The sequence below is a fragment of the Eutrigla gurnardus genome (assembly GCF_963514095.1).
Source record: "Eutrigla gurnardus genome assembly, chromosome: 16".
In the NCBI taxonomy this organism is placed as follows: domain Eukaryota; kingdom Metazoa; phylum Chordata; class Actinopteri; order Perciformes; family Triglidae; genus Eutrigla; species Eutrigla gurnardus.
The window spans coordinates 19,966,313-19,991,828 of record NC_139927.1 but is presented as its reverse complement, the minus strand read 5'-3'; the positions used below and the strand labels follow the sequence as shown (position 1 = coordinate 19,991,828).

Genomic DNA, 25,516 nt, shown 5'->3' with positions numbered 1-25,516 from the left:
CTGAGCGCGTCTTCCACAAGAGATCACTTGAATTGCAAGTAATATATTATTTCTACCAGGAGATGGCGCCACACAATCATGTGATGGACTTCAGCGACAGGGCCCTGGCAAAGATCGTCTACGGTTGTAAGATGATCACTCCGAGGCTGAAGTAGGTCAGCGATTTGACATAAAGATCTACTCGTTTATCACACTGATTCACGTTGTTTCAGGAGAGCCATCGTGTTTCATACTGACCACGCGCACACAATAGTCAACATTTCTTCTAGCTAGCATTAGCTTAGCACCAGTTAGTGCCTTATGTCTTTTATTACATTCCAGTCACAAAGCTAATCATCTGTTAGCTTAGATTAGCTGACGTTTGCGCTCGCTAATATTCAGCTAACACTAGTGGTGTTACTAAAGTAAAAGTACAAAATGTGTAAAATACTCTGTTACAAGTAAAAGTCCTGCATCTAAATTGAACAAAATAAAAGTAAGTAGTTTATGAAATAGTGTAAGCTGAGTGCTGGCTAGCATTAGCTGTGGCTCAAATAACTACTGATAGCAATCGAAAAGTGAAAATTGAGCTTAAAAAGCGAAAAATAACTTTCCATGTGTTTATTTTTTTATCAAACAATAATGTTATAAACATGTTTTTCAGTCTAGCTAGCTTGTCTTGGTTTCTAAAGTTGAAGGCCGTCAGAGTGGGACCTCTCTCTGCGGCTCCTCCTCCCGGCTGACCGCCCGTCAGTTTGCGGCTGGGTGCTCGTCGCGCTGATAATCAGATCCGCATGAAGCGGGAGCTGCTCGGTTGTATCTCTGTTTGTTGGCCCAAAGTTTGGAGAGAAACAAGAAGATAAAGTCTGACGGGTTTAAACCGGCTGCTCTACTTCTCCCTCGCAGACCGGGCGGACCAACTGTAGCGGACTTGAACCGGAGCTGTGTTCGTTAAATTCAGCCGTTAAGCGGCGCGAGCTCGGATGCGAGTTCAACGCACATTCTTCTACTCGGTTCTTCTCGCCGATGGAAATGGAAAAACCCGCCCTGTTCCCAGAGGTAACGGTGCTGTAACTTCTCCTTTCACCTGTGTGGATACCATGAAAACAAGCCTTTCGCTTTGCGCTCACACTTTCTTCAGTTACACGCAGTTATTCTGATATCCAGATGTGTCGAGCTGCGTTACAGATGTGAAAAAGAAAATATGGAGAAACGTGACTAACAACATTTAAGTTGGAGCATACCGTTAACAGTAGTATTAAAGGTCACAGAGGTAAAAAGTTACATTGGGCTTCGTTATTATGAGTCAAACATATTTTAATGTATTCAACTAAAATCTTAAAGTTGTGTTTCAATAAAAAAAAGAAAATCCAATTAAATGATCTAGGTCCAGCTATGCTCATACTTTTACATTACTGTAGGCTGTTTATGAATATAATATAACAAATCAGCACACATTTATCCAAGCTAGTCTACAAATGTGATGTGAAATCTATTCTTTGTCCTTTTTAGTTTGTTGTCTTGTATTTTTCAGCAGTTTGTAGTTTTAGCATGGACAATATGACTATGACAACACAGCATCATGTTTACAGGAGCGTTCAAGGTCACATAGTTGAAAAGTTACATTTATGTTCATTGTAATAAGTCAAATGGATTTTAATGTGTGTTATTGAACTAAAATCGTACATTAATATTTGGAGTATTCAGGATGGTCTATGATATGAGGATGTATTACAGTCCCACAGTTTAAAAGGTCTATTTGACCAAATTAACCACACAAAAAACTTGTTTATTTATCTATTTTTATTGTTAATTTTGGTTAAATGACTTCACGGCATTTTCTTTTATTCTTTACAACTTTTTATTTTATAGATCAGGAGAGATAAACTTCTGGGGATAACTCTTTGAACGTTCTGTCTTTGATTCTCAACAGATGCGGCCAATGAAATCAGTAACGAGAAACTTCCGGCCAGTGAATTGAACCGTTATAAAACTCTTTAAAGTAGAACCAGGATCCTGAACTTCAGAGAGTTTGTTCCTGCCTCAGAGATGCCCTCCAGTGAAAGGAAACCTTTCTTGCAGGATTTTAATGCTGAGACATGTGAAAGGGGACAGAAAACGCTCGGCTGATGAACAAACCCAAGCAGTTGTGAAAGTGTTTTTTGGATGTGGTTCACCTGCGACACCTTTCTCCCGCCCGGACGCCGTCACAGATAGCAGAGAAAATGTCTGACGACATCAGCCCACCGCCACCGCTGGCATCGCCGCGGGCTTTCCCGGGCCTCCCTCAACACGCTGCCCCACCCACGCCGTCCCCGAGCCCGCCGGCCACCCTCTGCAGCCGGCTGTCCAACGGCAGCCAGACGCCCGCCAGTCCCACCAACTCACGGGGATCCATCCAGGGGGTCTCCTTCCTGGTTCAGATCGGACTCACCAGGGAGACGGTCACCCTCGAGCCTGGAGACCACTCGCTGTCTGCTGTCAGGGAGCTCGTCTGCACCATCGTGGATCAGAAGGTAACACACTTCCTCTTGGCTTCTGATCCCTTATTGTATGGGGAGATTCTGTATGTCTGATATGAGAGCTTCATTTTTATGCCACAAACATTTTTACATTTTTGCCCAAAATGAAAAGTGAAGGTATCTGGTGTCTCAGTATTTAGTTCTAGAGACTTGGTGACGTAGTGACTGCATGCAGGGTTTGTTTGTGAACCTGTAGCTGGTGACCTGACTGCTAACACACTAACCAGTTGGGAAAATGTCATAGCTTGTCAGATTTAATAAAGAGTTACTGAACAGGGGAAAAGGCCTTGACATAGGACCCTAACGTGACAGTAAGTTCACACAGTTTACTGAAAAGATGCACTCGTGATCCTGATTCTGGTCCCACAACTGTCTGGAGACCAGGTCTCTTTGGTGGAGCTCTCAGTACTGTAGATCTGATAAAAGTTGATGGTGCGACGCAGCTGAAGCTTCCTCCATTTTGAAATTCCTTCAAATCATCACTGTCGAACACTTATTATTGGTAAACAGCGCACATTTGCACGTTCCCCTGAAGTAAAACCTGTGAAACATGCAGGTTATCCAGCGATTGTGGTGATTCCTTTTGAATGAGTTGGGTTTTGCCTCTGATTTTAATTTTTTTTTTTAATTTGTAAATGAAATGTGTTCATCAGTTTGCAGTTGTGACCAGTTATTGCAAACTAACAACTAACTGAGAAAAGATTTCAAAAACTATAATTATAATATATAACGCATGCATGTCCACTAATGTGTTTGGTCCAGATTCACGCCGACCCGTAGAATTAGTCTTGGGAACAGAGTTTTGGTGTAACTTTCCTTCATGTAAGAGCAGATTATTCATGAGTTCCAGCATCCGCTCTATCTCTCACCATCTACTGGTTTTTACTGCTCACACTGAACACACCACCTGTGTTTACTGCTCTAAGTGTATTTCCCAGCGCTCCACACACACACACACACACACACACACACACACACACACACACACACACACACACACACACACACACACACACACACACACACACACACACACAATCTTTGCAGCAAACCCACATGCGTTGACTGGTTTTGCAGAGCATGACAACAGACAGAGGAAAACCTGCTGAAGCTTCCATTTGAACTTCTGAGTCCCACTCTTGTTTCTTTTCCAACCTTTCAGTGATTGGTTGGTTGATGCACTGATTGATTAGTTGATTGATTGTTGAGACTGCTCATCCAGTCAGTGGTTACGTAGATGTTTCTGCATGCAGCTTTGTCGTCAGATACTTTCACTGGTCGTCAGGCTTTTGCTACAGCAGAGATGTAAACTCTGCATGCTTTAAATGAACATGGAGCCTCCACCAAACACATTACATAAACATTTTGGATTATTACGTTTGTACAGTGCACATATTCTTTGTGCTGTTAACTTTTGCACATCCCATCCCCTTGATTTCAGACATATTTAGCATATCTTTGCCTGCAGCTTTGTCAGACACTTTCACTTGTTGTCTCTTGTCCCCGGCTGAGGAAAAGTCTTCTCAAAGGGAATGTAACTTTGTGGTTGGTGTTGCCGTGTCAACACTCTTCACTTCCTGTTTCAGCTGGGTTATGTTGGAGCAGCTGAACGGAGGTCCGTTTGTTTCTCACATTGATCGGCTGATCAATAAACCTGCCTGATTGAGGGACAATTATGGTCAGCAGGTCTCTGTAACCCTGAGTCTTTTTCAAATAAAAGAATAATAGAAGTAATAGAAGAAGCACATTTAAATACTGGGAGCTGAACTTTATAGATAGATAGATACTTTATTGATCCCGAAGGAAATTCAAGCATCCAGTAGCATAACATACATAGAACATACATTATACATTAAACATACATTAGAAACTATACAAAAGCTATACAAAATAGAAAGTGACTAGAAATAAATTGTGACCCCAAACTAACTGACCCGTTCAATGCATCTGTACTTTGGTCCAGCTTCTAGTGGTAATGAGAGGAACTGTAGTGCTCCATTACATGTATTTAATTAGCATCAAATCTCTCAACTTTCATCCATTCATTCATTCGGGTACAAATGAAAATATTCAGCAACAAAAATAATAGCACAACAGCTTGTATTAGCTGTTGTAATAGAAATAAGACTAATAACAATAATAGTAGCGATGGATATAATAGAATGGTAATAGCATTTATTTAATTATTATAATAACAATTACAGTAATAATAGCAGTAATAATAATAGAAACATGGCTGACAATCGTAGCAGTAGCCTGGAGGGTGGCTATGCCTCTGTGATGACAGCGCTATCAGTTGTAACCCCATTTAAAGAGTGCAGAGTGATGTCCGGGAACTAAAAGCACGTGGGCCGGCCCGGCTATGGAAGCTATAAGCTATGAAAGTAAGGGGAGACTCTGTTAACAACACACACAGAGGGAGAGTGAGCGTCATTCTCTGCTCGGGTAGATATTACTACAATATAGCTTCACATAGCTCACATAGGTGCTGTGTTGCTTAATTAATGCTCTCCTAATCCTCTATCATCAGGAAATTGTAGGTTTTTGAGTGTTTTATGTCCTTTTGTTTGGAGTTACCTGCCTGGTTTTGTCTGACTTGATCTTTAAATATGATTGGGTTTCATTTGCATAACAATGGTTGTGATTTAGCAAGATAACGGACCCAAATGCAGATGGACAAACGTGAGTTGATATAAAGTAGGCAGTGATTTATTTCAGCAAAGCTCAGTGGTGGCTGGGAGCTTTGAGGGCTCCAGGGATGCAGATTCAAACAAGATGGTGGCAGAAGGTGAATGGCTGAGAGTGAGGAGACAGATGAGTGAGGCTGGTGAGTTGTTCGGTGGTAAGCAGCCTGGATCTGGAGACGAACAGAGCAGAGGCGAGGATTAGTACTGAGACAAGCATACTAGTTGATAGTTCTCAAATAAGTTTGGTCAAAGAATCCAAGAAGCCAGAGAGCCCCAACCCCCCCAGGCAGGGAGAAGCCAGAGTAGCACACAGATCCACAGGGAAACAAGGACTGCACTGATAACAGATCATAACAACAAAAAGTTATGGAGTGTTTTCCAATAAGGGTGGGATTATATGCTTTTGTCCTGATTTTATCACAATATGTGGGTAAATGGTAAATGGACCTGCATTTATATAGCACTTTTCTAGCTAACTAGCTACTCAAGGCGCTTCACACTACATTCAGTCACTTTTACCCGTTCACACACATTCATACACTGATGGCAGAGGAGACGCCTGCACATCAGGATCTAACTCATTCATACACATTCACACACCGATGGGGCAGCATCGGGGGCAATTGGGGGTTCAGTATTTTGCCCAAGGGCACTTCTGCATGCAGACTGGAGGAGCCGGGATTCAAACAATCTGATTGGCGGACAACTCGCTCTACCTCTGAGCCACAGCCGCCCGTGGTTTTGATTTATTGCTATTCTACAAGTATTGCAATAAATCAGAACCACATTACAATTCTAATCGATAGTATACATTATTAACGCTTTTCTCCTTCTTAAACGTTTAATTTTAGGGTCATTCCACCCAGGTCACCCCCTCAGATTTTGTTGGAAAAAAATTAATGTAGATCTATCTATCTATATGTAGACCAATTGAAAGCTAAATTATGTCAAATATGAGCTTTCAATTCCTCATAGTTTCAGAAATACAGACCTTTCATATTTTTACCCCCAAAAAAGCCATGTGCCAAAAATGCATTTATTTCCAACTTCAGGAACTTATAATTCTATAATGGATTGATCTTGGAAGCTAATATTGCAGATATCTACTAAATGGTATCCATCTTTTTCAATTAAGGCATCAGTTAGCCTCTGGGATGCTTATTTATCACTCTATAGGAAGCTAAAATGTCTTTTTGGCCAAAACTAGCTAAAATAGGGTGAAACTATAGGAGTCATCCTGAAAATATGGAACTCAGAATTTTCTTCATTACACAGAAATTATAGGCTCATTATTCACATGTATATTTTGCCAGGATAACAGTGAGGTGATGAATTCTAAAAGATTTAAGATCCTCCGAGGGCTCCCATGATTTGACCAGGCTAGGGGTTTGTCACATTTGTTCTTAAAATTGTCTCATATAAGATACTGATCAAATTATTTTAACGAATGCCCATGGCTTCATATTTAAATATTTCTTTCTGTACAAGAACATTTTTAGAAAGATTCCCCTGTTTTTCATATTCAGTGGCTTATAAATCTCAAATGGAACTCTCCAGCAAAGTGATATTGCAGATATTTATCAAGTGGCATACACAATTTCAGATTCTGGTATGAGAAGAATGTTTGTTTTTCTATCTGTAGGCAGCTGAAAGTGGCAATTTGGTAAATATGCAGGGGGCCCAACCCCTTACGTGAGGTTATGTGACATTTTTGTTGTATTCATAAATGGTACATTGGGAACAGTGACACAAGAAATGATGGTGAAAATGATGTGAAAGAGGCAAAACATTCATTCTCATGGCCTCCAGAAAAGAGGAAAGATCAATGCTGGGTGACATTACTTGACATTCTTTGTGTGGTTTGGGCCCCGGACTTATCAACTGTCACAGCAAGACTTTAACCAAGTTCAAGATCTGTTTTCTCAGAATGAAAATGCTGTGCCTCTGAATACTATATAGCCTGTGACGTAAAGGCATTACAACATGTTAAAGAGTTTTCTACGAAGTTGTAAAAATGACTCATTGACTTTGTATTCAGTGTACTACATAAACGAGATGCTACTCAACTGAACACATTTATTTATAACATGCAATCTTATACAAAATGATTACTTATTATGTACATATGAATAAATAACCTTATCACTAGTAAAGTCTCATAAGAAGCCATGTTCGTTAAAATAATTTAGTCAGTAGACACATCTTATATGAGACAATCTTAATCCATTAAGCAATGCCACCCAGCATGTGTGTGTGTATGTATGTATGTATGTATGTATGTATGTGTATATATATATATATATATATATATATATATATATATATATATATACACACACACACACACACACACAATTACTTCCCAATATTGTGCAGCTATAATTTGCTTCCAGTAGGAGCTCATGGTGGAAGTGTAGTCCAGTTTGTTGGGCTTACAAATTGACATCATCAGTGGAATTTTCTTTTTCCTGCTTTTGTGTCCACATCATGGAGCTGTGCGGTTTGTCCGTGGGTGGAGGGAAGCTTCAGGTCGTATTTACTGCTGTTGTATCACATGTGTAGTAAGAAGGAAGGAGGGTGAGGAAGGAGGGAAGTTCCCCTTTTCCCATAGGTCGCCACTCTGACCACACACACACACACACACACACACACACACACACACACACACACACACACACACACACACACACACAAGTTGTTAATGAGTTGTGTTTTAAGCTGTCTTTACACTAATTAAAGCATCTCACAGCTGGCAGATTTAATGACAATTTCTATGGTGGATGAGGTGAATTTTCTTTTTTAAGTTTTCAATAATATTTTTACATGAACCACTTTTGCAGTTCATCATTTCATAGGTTATTTCTGTTTCTCTTCAGTTAAGAATTAATTTGCCAAATTGTTGTACAAACCGTCAAAAAGTGAATTGATGTGATTCAGAATTCTTATTTTATTTTGGTAATTTTTCCTCGGATCTAAATATTGTTTTGTATTGATTTATTTCAAGCTCATGATTTCTCACTTTGCCATCTTGCTGATGTATTTATCCCCCAGAAAACAACTATCAGTCTGAGTAACTAAGTTGACTAAGTCAGTGTAATAACAAGGAAATATAATAAGCAGGCGAGTGTCCCGATTGGACGTCATGAACCTGGAATCTGTTCTTCTGTAATGTTTGTGTTGGTCAAATACAACTATGTAAGTATATTGAATAATGAGGTCTAACATATACAAACAACCATTAAAGTTACATAAAGATAAGATCAATAAAGCAGGTTACACAAAGATAAAAGACGTGTAAAAGGGAAACTAAATAATCTGTCAATAAAAGGCCGGAACTGTCTGCTAACCATAAAAACAGCATAATCTCTCTCCGTCGTCTAAATGATCCCTGAGTCCTCTACTCTGCTGGTTTCCGTGGTTACCAAGGCCAGGTGGTGGTTCAGATAGAGAAGTGAATGATAGAGGCAGGAGAGAGAGGACCAGTATTATGTGGTGAGGTTGTTTGACCTGACAGAACTTAAAATAATTAAATATTTAAATGTTCCACTAAGAACTTATGCTTTAATGATTGTAATGTGTTATTATTTATGTTAATTAAAAAATGGATTGAAATGTTTGCTTCATCAGATTATATTTCCACTTGTCATTCACTTTGCAGGTATTTGATCATAAACCAAAATATATGCATTGTACTTAATTATAAGAATAAAAGCAATATGTGTTCATTTCTTTGTGGAATCAGTGAAAAGACAAAGAAATAGTAAAGTGTCAGTTTAAAAAAATCATCAATTGACAAATGATCAAACTCCTCTTTCTGTCTAAATCCTCTATCCTTTTTTTCTCTGTGTGTTCAATGTGTATACGATGGATGTTTCTACCATTGATTGAGGATGTTTTTCCTCCTAAAAGTCATCTTCAGATAAAAACTATATGACAAAAAGAAGACGATTATAAAACGTATTTAAACCACAGTTAAGAACAATTGAGGATGTATGACACTGGATTTATTTAATGACAGTGTTGAATTAAGTAAATGAATTAAGGAACATTCTGACCCAAACTGACTAAAAGTCAGAAACGCATGCAGGTGGTGCTGTGGGTTTTTAATGTGTCATTTGATGTTAAGTGAGCGGGTTTAATGCCATCATTTATTTCCTTTTATGTAAGACGTTGAATTAACAAGCATTACCATTGTCTGTCTGACTCTGAACTTTTTTAAATAACGGCTTAACCTTTCCATTTGTCGCTTCATTAGACAAAAAATCCTCAGAAAACCTCAAAGTTTCCAGTTGATCCTGAACATCACACACAGCTGCTGTCTGAGACTAAATTGTGTTATAAAATCCCTATTTAACCTGTTAAAACGATAAGTTCTCTGTCCCACTGCCATTCCTCTAGTCTAGTCGAAAGTGTCCAGGATCACACTGGATGAATGAGTAAATGCAGTTCCTCTAACGGCCACCAGAGGCAGGTACAGGAAAAACTAAACTAAGTAAATCAAAAACTTGGTATTTTTATTCCACACGTTTCAAGAATCATTTACATTTCCTCTAGTGAGAGTCTTGGTAGCTGTAGTAGAAGTGCATTGATGGAGTTTTTATGGACAGCAGATATTTGACTTTATTAAACATAATAATACCACAGTGTGGAAATGCCCAGATCAAAGTAGAAACTATCACCGAAATAAAGGCTAATCAAACACAGTAAAGACTCACTGAGCTGTAATTCAACAAGTGCACATGTACTGGATAAATAACATTTGGGTTCAGCAGTGTAAAAGACACATTTGATTGTAAAAATATAAATGACCTCCTTCACCTGCTCTTACTGTACCTGTGTATCTGATAAGAAACAGGAAGTGGCTTAGTTTCTGTCTCACTGATGTCATCGGATGACAAACAGGAAATAGATCTGAGTTTAATATTTACTTTCCTCCGTCTGACGGGTCCAATCTCAACCGAATATCTGACACTCGTTTGCATCCACATTGTCAGGTGGGGTGACATCCTTTTAAAGGGTCACCGGGTGTGTCAGCTGCCGGCCTTTTAAAGGGGCATTACGTCAGATATTCTCTTTTCTCATGACAGTAATGAGTGATTAAATGTAAAACTTTCTCACATTTACTAAAACCAAAATGTGTGTGTGTGTGGCGATGCCATGGAAACTGTGAGGTCAGACTGAACTGTTGTAGGAAGAGACGAGATCGCTGCTCACTGTGACCTCAGAGGTCACATGGGCCACCACAGGAAGAAGGCCACCTAAACCACCATTCCTGACAGACATCCATCCATCTCACACACACACACACACACACACACTGGTGAGGGAGGATGTTGTTGTGGTGACAGTGTGTGTGTGTGTGTGTGTGTGTGGCAGTGATTGATTCAGTGTGTATCATAGCGCGGCTGTAACACTGATGAGATAAACTCTTCTTCCTCTGCAGGTCAACTCAACCGGTATTCTGAAATGGTTTGTTCTTCATTTCTTTGTTTCCCATTGTTTTATGTTAAAGGCATCTTGTTCCTTTTTAGCTTTGCCACACTGAAATATCTCAGAGTATTGGATGGTTTGCAAGAAAGCTTTTGTCAGACAGATTCATGTTCTCCGGAGAATAAATCTCTTTGACGTTGGTGATCCTGGCCTTTCCTCTAGCGCCACCATGAGGTTTGTGGTAGAGTCAGATGTCATAACAACTTTTGAATTGATTGTAATTCAGTTTTCTACACTCACTCGCCTTCTCCACCTACTTTGATGATACTCTGACTCATGACCGATAGCGCCATCATCAGGTCAAATTCTCATTGTGTCCAATGCTTTGATTCATGACCAAAGGACTCCACAGACAGGCTGTGTAGTGGGTAGCACTGTCGCCTCACAGCAAGATGGTCCCGGGTTCGATTCCTGGATCGGGTCGGGTTCCTTCTGTGTGGAGTTTGCATGTTCTCCCCGTGTGAGCGTGGGTTCTCTCCGTGTTCTACGGCTTCCTCCCACAGTCCAAAGACATGCAGGATGGAGATAGGTTAATTTATGACTCTAAATTGCCCGTAGGTGTGAATGTGAGAGTGAATGGTTGTTTGTCTCTACATTTCGGCGCTGTGATGGACTGGCGACCTGTCCAGGGTGTACCCTGCCTTCACCCAATGATAGCTGGGACTGGCAGGATAAGCGGTAGACGATGGATGGACTCCATTTTGCCACAGTTTCAACCCTTTTTCAATGAAAGGTTGAATAGATTGACTAGAGGACCAACGTCCAAGATACTATTATCGACCCAGTCTGTCTGAGGTAAACTGTTGCAAAGTCAGCCTAAACTTCTCTGAGATACTTTGTTTCCTTTTAGTGAAATGCTCTTGAGTTGCATCTGGTAAACCATTACATAGAGTACAGATCTTTATTTGTGAAAGGTAAGAACAGTAGGAGTGGATCTGGTCGGCGCTGCCTTTTCCAAGGTTGAAGAGTTTGAAGTTTGCCATCTTGGTTCAGACTATGGAGCCAAAGCTTGTTGTTGTATTATATACATTTGTTACATGTCCATTTTGCAACGTCATTGGTTCTTGGTGTGAAAGCTCAGAAATACTTACCTTTTTTCTGGGGTTTTTCCTGCAGGGTATACTGTTCTGTGTGGTATTACTCATGACAAAAACAAATGCGTGCAAATGAATCACTGTGTGCAACAGCCTTAATTCCCATTTTCCTCAGTTGTACTTTAGACATTACACCTGCTTAACACCAGCAAAGTCTATTCTCCTGCACTGACCTGATTTCTTCTGTCTTTTTGAGGATATGGACATTTTTAGAAAATTCTTGAAAGAAGTTCATTTCTGTTGGAAAAACAGTGAAATAATGTCATGGCAGCGGCTGTTTTTAACTTGTTTTAATGATTACATTTGGGATATAATAAGCTATTTTGTGGTGAATGAAGGTTTCAAAACTAAAGGGCACTTCAGCACTCTTTGGGACAGAAATAATGAATTGAAGGGAACTAGTTAAGTGATTGCAGGGTATTAATTACGTAATGTAGGGTTCCGAACAGTATGTTGAGTACATTAATTACTTTCCAGAGAGTGGGAGTTTGGTCAGAGAAACCTTCCACCCAGTCGCTACATTTACTGTGAACAGTCGATTAAGTGGATGGCCACAATTATAATTTGGCTATTGGTCAAAGGTCACTTTGTCATTCAGAACAGCAGAAACAGAATGGAATATGTTTTATTGTTTGAATATGAAGTGAGTTATTTTCATGACGTTTAAACTCATTAAAACCTCACTGTGTAGAATAATATAGATTCAGGCGTTTGGGTTTTCATAAGTGGCACTCAGCAGTGATTTCAGTCCCTTTTAAACAAGTGGATGAATGAAACTCCCACACACTCTCCTCACACCGATAACCTTGACCCACTCAGCGCTGCTTCCTGTTGTTTCCTGAGCGAGGTGACGGAGCGAGCGGATGCGGGGAAAACAGACGCACACGGTTGTTTACCTTCATATTTCCCATCAGTTCCTTTTAGCGGCGTCCCTCCAGGCTGATTGCTCGGGTATGTCGAAAGAGTTGGAGAGTTTTATTGGAGCTGAAAGGCTCTTAGCGTTCTGCAGCGGAAGACAACAGCTGTTTGATCTGTTTGTGCTCTTATCATCGCTGCCGGTTCAGATGTTTTTATAAGCTGCTGTCAGATGTGTTTGTAAATGATAAGCTCCTGTTTGTCAGTTTATATTAAAATAAATGTTCATCATTTGATACTATTAATAATAATGGATGATATTCAACTGTCTCAAGAAGTTAAATAACACTGTGGTAAACCAGAAGAGCAAAAAGCAGTAATTTAGCAATTGTATGATAGAAAGAATAAACAGTAAATGGTGCATATGAATATGCTAACATATAATATGAACATAAGTTACAGTAGGCAATAATATACAATGCAGGTATAAGCAATGGCAATAGCAAGATAATATATACAGAATATACAGCTGGAGGTATGATTATAGTATTGATATCAATTTGTGTTTACATTAAAGCTACAGGTTTTCCAAAAATGATAAGAAACACTTTCTTTGTCTCATGTAAAACCAATAAATAACAAACATGTTTGCAGATGTCTAACTTCTAAGGGAAACAGTCAGAATAAATGCCTCATATTTACCCACCATTTTATACCTGCTATCTACCATTTAACCTGAGGTGGGTAGAGTAACCAAAAACTGTACTCACTTACTTAAGAATAATAAGAGTAAAAGTCTCCAATAGTTACTTGAGTAAGAAAGTATTTAGTGAAAGAACTACTCAAGTACAGAGTTACTGAGTAACTTCTGATTTACTGTTTCAATAATCAGAGCATGAATGTAAAATAGACAAACTATATATGAATGTGCAAATGCAGATTTTGCCAAACAATACCCCTTTAACTTAAGCAATAATCAATTTATTCTTTACAAAATAACATAAATTAACTAATAATACCTAAAAAATCCGCAAAAACTTTCTCAATTTAGTTTTTTCAAAACATTCTCTTTTCAAAACATTCCCTTCTGTCGGACTGTCACTCATTTTCATAACAAAGTTTTGATACCAGCCTTTATGCTCACAGGTAAAGCAGGAGATGTTTCGTGCCCCTGGTGTGGATTTAGTAATCTGAAAGACTTCCAGGAGGAGGGAGGGAGGCCTGGCAGTGGGCTTGGCCCGCGACAGAGCAGCAGCCTTACTCCCGAGCTCAGACCTGTCTGGACCTTTTTGTTTACTATAATTACTCGATCCTGTATCACACATCATTGTTTCAGCCATGGTGGTCCCCTCATCCTCCCCGGTGTGCTCACTGTGCTGCTGTGTACACGCTTATATCAATATAGAAAAAAAGGTTAGATCCATAACCGGGCGCAGAGATTTTGTGTGCTGTCCTATGACTACGTTTGATTGGTGAAACGGAGTCAAACGTAGCTATTGGCTGCTGATCACGCATTGAATAAAAAATCAAAATAATGAGCCGAACAGCCTAATGTATTTGAGTAAAAGTAGCGTATTGTTAAAATAATTTTCCCGTAAACGAATAAATTCACCCGAGGAGGAGATCGGAGACATAAGTAAAGTCGACGTCTGACTTTAATCTTGTACAAGAGGAGCAGTTACAATGCAACAACGTGTGAGGATGCTACAGAGGAAGTGCTCAAATCACTGTTGTGTTGAGTCTTTTAAAGGCACAGGAGATAACGCGTCACTGACAGTTAACCTTCATGTAGAACTAGACATCATGACTACCAAGCCTCTGATAACATTTAGGTCAGCCATGGGGAGACTAAAGTAATAAACAGTTCAACACAGAAAGCTGTAACCTGAACAAAGAAAACTTTAAGACATGAGGTTATACAACATTCTTATAACACGTATCTTCTTCACAAATATACTCAAGTAAAAGTAAAAGGTATGTTGCATTAAAACTACTCTCTTACAATTCATCCCCATGTAATACCTATCGTTCAGCAGGTGACGGCGACTGATGGATTACATCTGGAGTTCAAACGGATTAGTGAAGTAAAGAGAAAATAAGACACCTTTTTATGTGTATGTCCAATTAGAGTTGAAATCTGAGTTTGAGCCTACATGTACCAGGATGCATTGCATGCGCGTATCTTCCTCAGTCTCTCTCCATTTCATTTCACCGGCAGTAAACTCGAATGGCTGGAATAAATAAGGCAGAATGTTCGACTCAGCAAAAAACACTGTAAAATGTATCATCATCCATAACATCCTCCGCATTCATAACGTTGCCCTGTTTGCTAAGAGAACAACAAAGTTCTGCTTCCTCTAACTATGTCACCCTCACCTCAAATAATGGCACTGGATGCAGGAAGAACAACAGATGCAGCTGGAGAACTCGGCTTTCTGGGTAACTAAAGCAGCACTGAGGAGTTTATTGTGTCCATCGACTACATTTTACCATCAACACAACTTTATTTAGATTAAAATTCTTCACAGATGTAATCTCTTCCTGGAGAGTCCATCAAAACGTTTAACTACTGGACACAAGATGGCTCCGACATGTGTGAATGACTATATACACCAGCATGACCGGCGAGGCATGGTTTCACTCATTTTTTTACATTAGCACAGGTGGAGCAGCGGGGAGCGACTAAATGCTGCTAATGTGAGCAGGTGACTAAATAACTGAGCTAACAGCTAACATACAGAGGTTGTATGAGTTTCATTATGATGGGTTCGAGCTTAGTTCAGTAAAATGTTTTTTGTGAAGGTAAAGAACATTTTAAAATCATGATGTGTTCAGATGTTACCTTTTAAAATTGAGGCTGATCATCAGGGATAAATTATAAATTCACACAAAAAACAGTATACAGACGGTAATAAAGGAGTGTGATGTTGAAGTTGTGGGATGTATTGTTTTAATTTTACCCTGGTGTCAAATCAATGGTATTGGTATTGAGTACTACATTTCAGGTATTGTGACATCACCACATTGGCCCCACGCTACTTGTGATGTCACAAATTGATGCTTGTATGTACAGATGTTTAACCGACAGATGTTAAACTCGTTTGAAATCAATTTAAGAAATGTGCACATGGAGTGAGACGTTTAAGCTGGTGTGTGTGTGTGTGTGTGTGTGTGTGTGTGTGTGTGTGTGTGTGTGTGTGTGTGTGTGTGTGTGTGTGTGTGTGTGTGTGTGTGTGTGTGTGTGTGTGTGTGTGTGTGTGTGTGTGTGTGTGTGTGTGTGTGTGTGTGTGTGTGTGTGTGTGTGTGTGTGTGTGTGTGATGACAGGATGTGGAGAGTTGACGCTCTCCTCCCCTTTAGAACGAGGATTATTGGTCTCTATGAACACTTAATATCTCCGTTGGCATGAATGCTGCACAGATTAAGAGGTGATGGATATCCCCCTCTGGCTTGATAAGAACACAGCCTAAAGTTAGAGAACTATTGCCCCCCATTCTCCTGCTTTGGGGTCAAAGGCCATGTCAGGGCCTGGAGGTTTTGGCCTCTGTGACCCTGACAACTAGAAGTAGACTGAGTTGTCAGAAATGTGGCTTCAGTTTAGTGAGCTGAGGTAGTTAATGTGGAGGGGATTGTGTGTGTGTGTGTGTGTGTGTGTGTGTGTGTGTGTGTGTGTGTGTGTGTGTGTGTGTGTGTGTGTGTGTGTGTGTGTGTGTGTGTGTGTGTGTGTGTGTGTGTGTGTGTGTGTGTGTGTGTGTTAAGCCTGGTTAATGGAGGATTACCCATAAAGAGGGGATCACTGTGTATTAAATACACACTCTTGTCCATTAACAGAACTCTTGCTGTGTTTCTCTGCTCACCTCAGAGAATGCAGCAGCTGACAAATGGCTCCAAAGTGATTGGACAGAACGCAAATGCTTCGTCATGGCAGCTGAGACAGTTTTTACTTCTGGCTCTGACCTCATGGAGGATGTTTTTTTTTTCAGCTTCCTGCTCCGTCCGGTTTTGTAGCTGCTGCTGAGGACAGACACAGACTGTTCCCAGTGTCCTAGATGTATTATAACTGTCATGCATAAGATAAACGTAAGCTAGTTAAAAGGTGAAGTATGCTGGAGGCAAAATGACTACACAGTGATGCAAAATGACCACAAACTGATGCAAAATGACCCCAAACAGACACAAAATGACCTCAAAGAGATGCAACATGACCACGTAGAGACACAAAACAACTGCAGAGAGATTTAATTTTGCATCTCTTATAAATGCACCCATGTCGTTATGTTATTTTTTTGTTGTTTTACATAAGTAGCTTTCAGTCTAGGTGGTTTTGAACGAGGGCAGATGGGGGCTTTTACATGTGTGTTGTCCATTGTCTCATAATCCATTCGTGGGCTTTAGTTGGACGGGAGATCTGGTCACAGACCAGAGAGTTTGTCCTCTGACAGAAATGAAAGAGCGTCTGTTTCTTCTCTTTCCTTCAGTATCAGGCTGCTCCCGGTGTTTCCGTCTGTCATTGTCCATTTGTTTGAGCGTCGGTGTGTAGCTACGTGGCTAATGACTGCTGGGCGTCAGTGACGGGACCTCAGCCATAATTAATGGACGTTCTGGGTGTGTGGATGTGTGGTACGTCTAATGTGATGCGTGCGGCTTCTGTAGTTGCACTGCAGGATACATGCTGCATGCTACCTGCACGCTGCTAACATCCTGCTAACACAGAGAGCCGTTAAGGGCAGGAAGCTGCTTCACCTGCCTGTCTGTCTGCAGGCTGCACAACCCCAAATCCAGAACGCACACTTTAGAATAACAACATACACCATTCACTACACACACAGTACATCCTCCTGAGTTCAGCAGTGTTCATTTAGGCTCATTTATGTCGACTTTTCATCTCTAATTTTAGTTAGTCACACATCTTTGAAGGACCAGATCAATGTTTTAAATGTTTTAGTCCCTACTTAACTTAACGAAACGTCGAGCAGTAATGCAGACTACACATTTCGTTACGTTATACGTGAAAGTAACACAAAAGGTAGTGCAGAGTTTTTCCATTTAGACCTGCATGCGTTAAAATGAATACAGATCGGGTGTTAATTGTGATTAAAAATACATGGAAATGAATGGAAGCCAATTTATCTCTGAAATATAAAAAAAAAACTCTGAAATGTGCATTAAATATGTTCAGCAGTAAAAAAAAATACTTTAAGGAGCTTTTATCTTCAATTAATTGTTTATCTCCAAGTTTCTGAAATCCCAGGTGTCTTTATATGTCTTGTTATGTCGCTCCAAAACTCACAGATATTACGTTTATTTTATATAAAACAGAGAAAAGCAGGAAATCTCCATATTTGAGAGATTGAAAACTGAATTTTCTACAATTTTTGCATGCAAAATTACTATTGATTAATTGATCATGAAAATTGTTGACCACTGGTATGATCCTTTGAAACCACCTAACTGAATGGGAGAGCCTGGAAGCCGGAACAGAAGGTGACGCTTCGATGAAGTGTTGGGTGCGTGTCCCTCCACCCAAGGATTTAAAAGGCTCAGAAGAAGAAGTTTCACGTTACGCTGCACAGCAACTTCACCTGCTCTTGAAGCGTCATGTTATTGTGCACATTAACAAGTAAAAGAAACTTGTTTTGGTATGCTAGGGGTATTCGTATTCCCGACGTCATGCTCTTGCTGGTTGTGCAAAGCTGAGATGCTATAAATATGTATAGATATGTATAAACGGTGCAATCACGCATATTGAGGGTCTTCTTTCCATGTGAAAACGCCTATAGACCACGCTGGGTATTTGTACTGCCTTTTTATATCAATCAATCCTTTCTAATGTTTAATGAGGTTGTTACCCGTACACTCGCCAGCCTCGGGCTTTCCTTAACCAGAAAATCAGAGACAGTGGTTGTTCATTCAGAAGCCAGTCAAAAATGCTTTCACAGTACTTTTATTTCTCTGGCTGTGTTCGACCACATATCATGTGTTCTTCATGCGAAAAGATTACATAATGGTTAGCTTCAAGACAACATTATGAAAATTAAAACTTGTTTTTATGGGGACATGCTGCTCATACTGGATCTCGGGTCAGCAGGTTGACAGATATGAATTATTATACCGTGTATTGTTTTCTTCGCATCTTTTAAAAATATATTTTAGACCATGTGGCAATGCTGCAAGTTAATGATCAGGAATGTTTGTATTTGATTTTAAAATACATTTCCACCAAAGTAATTTGATTTTAAGGTTGTTGGTGGATTAACTATCTCCACTTCTGGTTATATCATCTACAACAGTTATAACAGTTTATCAATTGATCAACCAGAAAAAGGATTAGTTCACAATATGAATTGTATATTTTCTACAATATAAACATCCACAGGGGTTTTATTCATGTCACCTGGGGCCCGTTTCACAAAGCAGGTTCAACAAACTCTGAACCTAACCCTGAACTCTGAGTTGACCAACTCTGAGATGGGTAACTCTGAGTTTTCGGTTTCAGAACAGCGGTTTTTAATTAGTTCAGTCAACTCTGAGTATGTAAACTCTGAGTTACGCGCGTGCCTGCCGACTCTACAAAGCCATCATCAATGGAGCTCCGATACTTCGATTCACCATGGCAACCGGGAGAGCGTTATTAGATATTACCGAGTGTTTAGGTAGAAAACGAGCTCATCCTGAGAAAGCGGAGCGACGTAACTGCAGCAAAGTAGAGATAGTTGGCGTGGCAGACAATTACTGCCCGATCTAATGTATATAACTGAATGAAACAGTCGATTGATCTAAAGGTAATAAGTGTTAATTTTCAGACTTGCACAGCGACACTGTGGTGTAATGGTTAGCAACGCCGTCCACGTTGCAGGGGATCGGGGTTCAACTCCCGTAGTTCACAAAGTAGCGCACTGAATTAATTATCATTTTCATTGGGTGTAATCCCCCCAGGCACAGAAAGAAAGTGGCTTCAGTTGAAAATTAAGCATAAGAATATTGCGCAAATACGTTGACTAAGGCATATGATTTTAATCATATTTCACATATTAAACAGTAAATATAAGCAGGTATTTCAACACAGGAATGTACTTAAACATTTCATAAACCTCCTGTTTGCAAAAACACTACCTCCGCAAAGAATCTGGTTGCGGATTATGTCCACGATATGAAATGTTGAAAATGTCGGAGAATATTGTTTAGATAATATCTAATGTGATTGGAAGGAAAGGTAGGCTAATCAAAATTGTCTCCCGATGCAAAGCTGCTAGAATCACTTTTATTTTCATATCGATTAGGTTGACGATGAAAGGACGGCACATTTTTTTCAGAGTTGGTTCAGATTCCGGAAAAAGGCGGAGACATGTAGGGAGAAACTCAGGGTCTGTTGAACCTAACCTGCTAGCGAGCAGGTTAGGTTCACGGAGTATGTTACCATGGTAACTGACTCAGATTTATGCTGAACTGGCTTTGTAAAACCGAAAAACCAGAGTTTCCCTCATCTCAGGGTTAACTAACTCAAGGTTTTCACTAAACCTGCTTCGTGAAACGGACCCCTGCTCAGTTGTTATTGTTATTTTCCTCCACAGTTTCTCTTTTCTGCTCAGCTTCTAGGGAGGTGTTAAGTTTCCATTATAGTTTTCAACTCAACAGCTGAATTTTACAGTGACTCTAAGTCAACATGAACCTGACCTCCTTCTCTTCCTCAGTTCCCTGAATGTGGTTTTTTCGGGATGTATGACAAGATCCTGCTCTTCCGCCATGACCTGAACTCGGACAACATCCTGCAGCGTCTGACCTCAGCGGAGGAGATCCATGAAGGCGACCTGGTTGAAGTGGTGCTCTCCGGTAGGTTTTAGTCCTGCAGCCTGTAAACCTGTAATCCTCTTCAGCAGTCCAACCCACGCCCTGCTTCTAGCTCCTGACCCTGATATCAGGAATCCAACCACCAGCAGCATCCGAACTCCTTCTAGATTAGGAGTAATGATGGAGGTCAGAGGGGTTATGTTGACCTTCTCCTTAAATATGAAATTGATAGCAAACTGAGCAAAAGTAAAACAAGAGTGTCTTCTGTCGTGCAAGCAGCTCAGTGACACTATTATAAATGCTAACGTAGCATGGCAACATGCTCGCAATGACTATGCATGGTGCTGATGGTTAGCAGGTATACTATTTACCATGTTCACTATCGTAGTTTAGCCGGCTAGCATGCTAACATTTAGTAATTGGCACTATACATAAGTACTGCTGCAGCTGCTTCGGCTGATAAATATATCATTCATTTTGCTGGTAGTTGGTCATAAATGTAACTTTTGGACAAACTAAATTTAACCATCATTGACCTGATGATGTTGCTTGAGAAAAAGTTAAGGATTCACTAAACGATCCTTTTAACAGTTCCAAAAATGTCAACTTCAGGATCATCAAATTCACTAGGATTCATCCTGTGGGGAACGTGAATGTCTGCACAGAATTGCATCCCTCGAGAAATTAATACATGAATGTACCGACATTTAGTTTTTATATATTTTTATATATATATATATATATATATATATATATATATATATATACATATAAGGGATGCAACAGTTCTCAATATAATATTGAACTGTATGGTACGCCATGCACGGTTCAATACGCACTTGTGAATTGAGGTATTTTCGGTTTTGCAATTAAATTTCACGTTTCCACCCTTGTGTTTCTCTCTGAATTGGCTATGTCGGAGCTTATATCCAACGTCCTGGAAGCAGGACGGCTGAGCAGCTAACACCGTCAGTTAATAACAGTTGTCTCTTTCTGATACCTTCCAACAAGCCGATTCTACCGGTGCAGAGAAAGGGTTAGCTCCCGTCACCTAATCATAACACTCGATCCGCGCTACGCTGCCATCGCGCACACTTTTCTGCACTAAAGCAATGTCGAAGTGGGAGATGAAGAGCGCATACTCATATATAGGCTACTGAAGTACTTTTTAATTTGTATTTAAAACAGGACTTTATGTTTAATGGTATTTATATTTACAACAGTAACTTTATGTTTACAGGTATATTATTTCAAACAGTGACTTTATGTTTTAAATATGAACATATTTCAAATATGTACATTTACTTTTTAAATTGTTTCACCCCGTTTTCCTACCAGTCGTCATGACTGAGAAGCACTCGTAATTTCTTTTACATATTTATTTATTTTATTATACAACACACTTGAATGTGTTTTTTCTGTGTACCGTTACCCAAGAACCGAGGTACGTATTGAACCGTGGGCGAACTGTATTGTTGCATCCTTAAAAAATAAATTTATATATATATATATATATATATATATATATATATGATTGGATACTGGAGTCTCTCCAGGGAGTAACATTTTACAGCTCATAAAAATATATTTATTTTTTATAGCATGTTTTTTGCTTGCTTCCTCTCCTCCTCCAGCTCTCTTGTTAACCCCCCTCTGAGTGCGAGCGCTGATGTCGCCTCAGATCTTGTTTCCTCCACGGTGGTGTCGCCCTGGGTCACCCGGCATGCTGTAACCACAATATTATGTATAGGATTGTAATTTCCTGCGTTGTGTCGACAGGTTGGGCTGTAAAAACTAAAACTGACACCTTAACAGCCGAACACCCAGACGCAGAGCAGCGGCAGGTTTACATTACATGGGAGGAAGGAGGTGAAGTCGGAACCCTAACCGCACCGGGTTAAAACCCATGACCACTTCCTCCCCCTGCTGCTGCTGCAAAACTAAAAAAAGTGGAACAGTGTAGGCATCTTCTAGTCCTCAGATGACAGACTGGAAGATGCATCGGAGAACTGGCATCAAAGAGGAAACAAGCTTTGGATAGTTTTGGCACTGAGTCCCATAGTTTTCCCACAGGCAATACAAACATTACATTGTAGTAGTATTAAGAGGTATGTAAATGTTAGCTTTAATCAATCAATCTGATTGTAGAATGTGCAGCAACATTTTGATTGATACAGTTGAATGAGAGTAAAATTTAAATTTGTGAGAAGAAGCATACCGATCATTCTTCGGCTTGAACAGGACACCAACATATCATGAGGTCATCTCTTTATCACAGAGGGGTCAACAGGCTAGATGAGTAGCTGAGATATTTATCATGATTCGACTGTGTCGGCATGGATTGGCATGACTTTTTCAACAGACATTCATGGTCCCCAGAGGATAAATCCTGCTGACCTGCTAGTTAAAGATGTATCCTCTGCTTTATGGCCATTTGACTCTAAATAGACCTAATTTACTAAATATTTACTGTATTAAAGAAGACTTAAAAATAACGACGAACTAAACTTATGTTTACAAAGTTTACTGATGTAATAAATGTGAGAAATAGGGTCATTTTCTCATAGACTTCTATACAATCAGACTTATTTTTGCAACCAAAGGATTTGCCCCCTGATGGCCAGATATAAAATGATAATATTTTATATAAATACTGCCGGTTTAAGGCACTTCTTGGAATCACTGCTTGGATTCCCTTTTCAGACGTGGAGATTGGCCCCAAGGGTGTCATGGTTTTATACAACCAAAACCAAAATGAACAGAAGATCCAAACCAGTTGCAGGATGGGAAACTCCCCATGTTGTTGCTTCTTGTTTGACTGCTCTGTATTTGCTTATTTCAGCTCTGGCCACAGCTGAGGATTTTCAGATCCGACCTCATGCCCTGTATGTTCACTCCTACAAGGCGCCGGCCTTCTGCGATGACTGTGGGGAGATGCTGTGGGGGCTCGTCAGACAAGGCCTCAAGTGTGAAGGTAAGAATGTGGTAACAAGGTGCCACGGGGTGCTGGGGCTTCAGCTCCGCTGTGTAATTTCAGGTTAGTCATGTTGTGGTGACTGTGTGCTGCTGTGGTTCACACCTGCAAATGAATGTTCATTTGAAGCATTGGAGGCACATAAAATGAGATGTGAAGTTGAGTTGAGATGGTTTTGGTTTATGTGAGTGGACTGTGATTTCAGTGTTTCAGCATGTACAGCTCTTATTGTGGTACCAAGCTGCTGATCAGGTTGATGTGGTTGAACATAATTGGATCTATCCTGTAGAGTGTATTGACACTGAAAAGTTTTCACTGCACAAGGAAAGGTTTGACTTCTACCTTGTTTGAATACACCTTGAAGAATCCTCTGCTCCTCTTCTACACGACTGGTGACCCGCAACGTCCACTCATCTAATGCAGTCAGGACTAGGGAGGCCCCATTGATCAGCCACCGATCGGTAGAGACTGATTTTTTAGTAAAAATCCACTTTTTGTTGTTGTTGCCAGTCGCAGTGGAGGGACAAACTACTACATGCATGTGTTGAGTGTGGCTCCACCCCCCACTTCTTCACTGGTCAGGACATGGGGTTGTTCAGGCGGGCAACACGCCACTGAAACAAATTAAACATGTTGGCGATGGTGTGTGAGACCAATAATCAACAGCAGGAGCGCTAGTTATTAGCTAACGTTAATGGAGGTTGTATCAATTACAATATGAGGCGTTCAAGCTCCATTTATTAAAAATGAGTATTGGGTGAGAAGAACGTTAAAGTGAAAAAAACTAAAAAGTAGTTTCTGGGGAGAAACTTGAATAAATACAGTTGAAGGAGATGTATTCACAGCAAGAATAAATGGATACTTGTGAAGGAATTATGATTGTTATTCATAACACCTGTGCTAATAAGCATACACTACATAATTAAAACTACTAATACCAAGACGTTGCTTCTATCTGCCTCTTTGGCGGTAGATGTAACTGCAGGCGAATTTTGCACAGGAATGTTGCCACAGACAGGAAGTACAATCACTTTCATTGGTGGGTCACATGATCAACCACCATTGTTTTAACTCACTCTTTGATAGATAGTTACTTAAAAGACAATTAAATAGATGAAAATGTTACGGAAAACAACTTTAAGATATGAACTGACATCACCTGAAAGCTCCTTGGCAGCGACACAAACAAATATACTTAAATGACATATAAATAAGGTCAGATGTGGATTGTCAGGATGTCTGGGTATTCAAAACAATTCAGACGAGCTTCCTGTCAATTAAGCTTTACGAGAGGAAGCGATTCGTGCTGCCAGTGTGGTGATGTAAGAGAAATCCGTTTTAATGAGTATAACAGAGTGTAAGCTGCATGTGATTGTCCCTGAGTAACCGTTGCTTGGTGAAATGTGTGATGATGAATTAACTGATAATTGATTTTTAGACATATAAAACTTGACTGTTCTGACCTCCATCCCGCTGAGAGAGAGAAAGTTCATCTTCGTGGACTCATTCAGCTTCATGTCATGATTGTTTCATTAGATTTAATTCGTTTTTATTTCCACTGATGTGTGCAGCGACTTCTCATTGTTGGATTTCTGCCACACACACACACACACACACACACACACACACACACACACACACACACACACACACACACACACACACACACACTTTCAAGCATGAAAGCTGCAGCGACTGTACAGCAGGATGTCTTCATCGACTTCCTGCAAGTATTTTTCACATCTTTCAAGTCCTGATCTTGGCGTTCAGAAACCTCAGAGCGATCCTCAACTGTAGTGATGCCAAGCAGAGAAAAGAGACGCTTGATGTTGATGTCAGCACAAAAAAACTGCTTTCACTTGTATAACGTGGTTGAAAGTTGAAACGGCTAAAGACTCTCCCTCCTCTCTGGCTGATGGGAGTGATGGATAAGACACCCTTGAGAAGAAGAAGACGACTTTTGTTGTCTGTGTAAATCACAGTTTTAAATGTAAACCACATCCTGAGTTCTTAAAATTCATATACCTGCATTTAGAAAAGGACAATTTGGCTGTGGTTTATGCTTGTCCCACAGATACAAGGTATGTGGTTCAGTTCTTGGTCCTGGTCCCTTTTGTATTGAGCCTCCT

At 40.1% G+C, this 25,516-nt stretch overlaps 2 protein-coding genes across 3 annotated transcripts in view; one reads left to right on the top strand and one right to left on the bottom strand.

Moving 5' to 3' along the window:
* xrn2 (5'-3' exoribonuclease 2) overlaps positions 1-25,516 on the bottom strand; it is a 239,777-nt gene that overhangs the window by 42,967 nt on the left and 171,294 nt on the right. The gene's annotated exons all lie outside the window — the stretch shown is intronic.
* LOC311027181 (serine/threonine-protein kinase D3-like) overlaps positions 758-25,516 on the top strand; it is a 42,061-nt gene continuing 17,302 nt past the window's right edge. For both annotated transcript variants that reach the window (XM_084031060.1, XM_084031059.1), the window contains exons 1-4: positions 758-1,038; positions 1,913-2,495; positions 20,317-20,455; positions 23,256-23,387. In XM_084031060.1, coding sequence (XP_083887186.1) covers positions 2,205-2,495; positions 20,317-20,455; positions 23,256-23,387 — 562 coding nt within the window. In that variant the 5' untranslated portion in view covers positions 758-1,038; positions 1,913-2,204. The remainder of the gene's footprint in view (positions 1,039-1,912; positions 2,496-20,316; positions 20,456-23,255; positions 23,388-25,516) is intronic.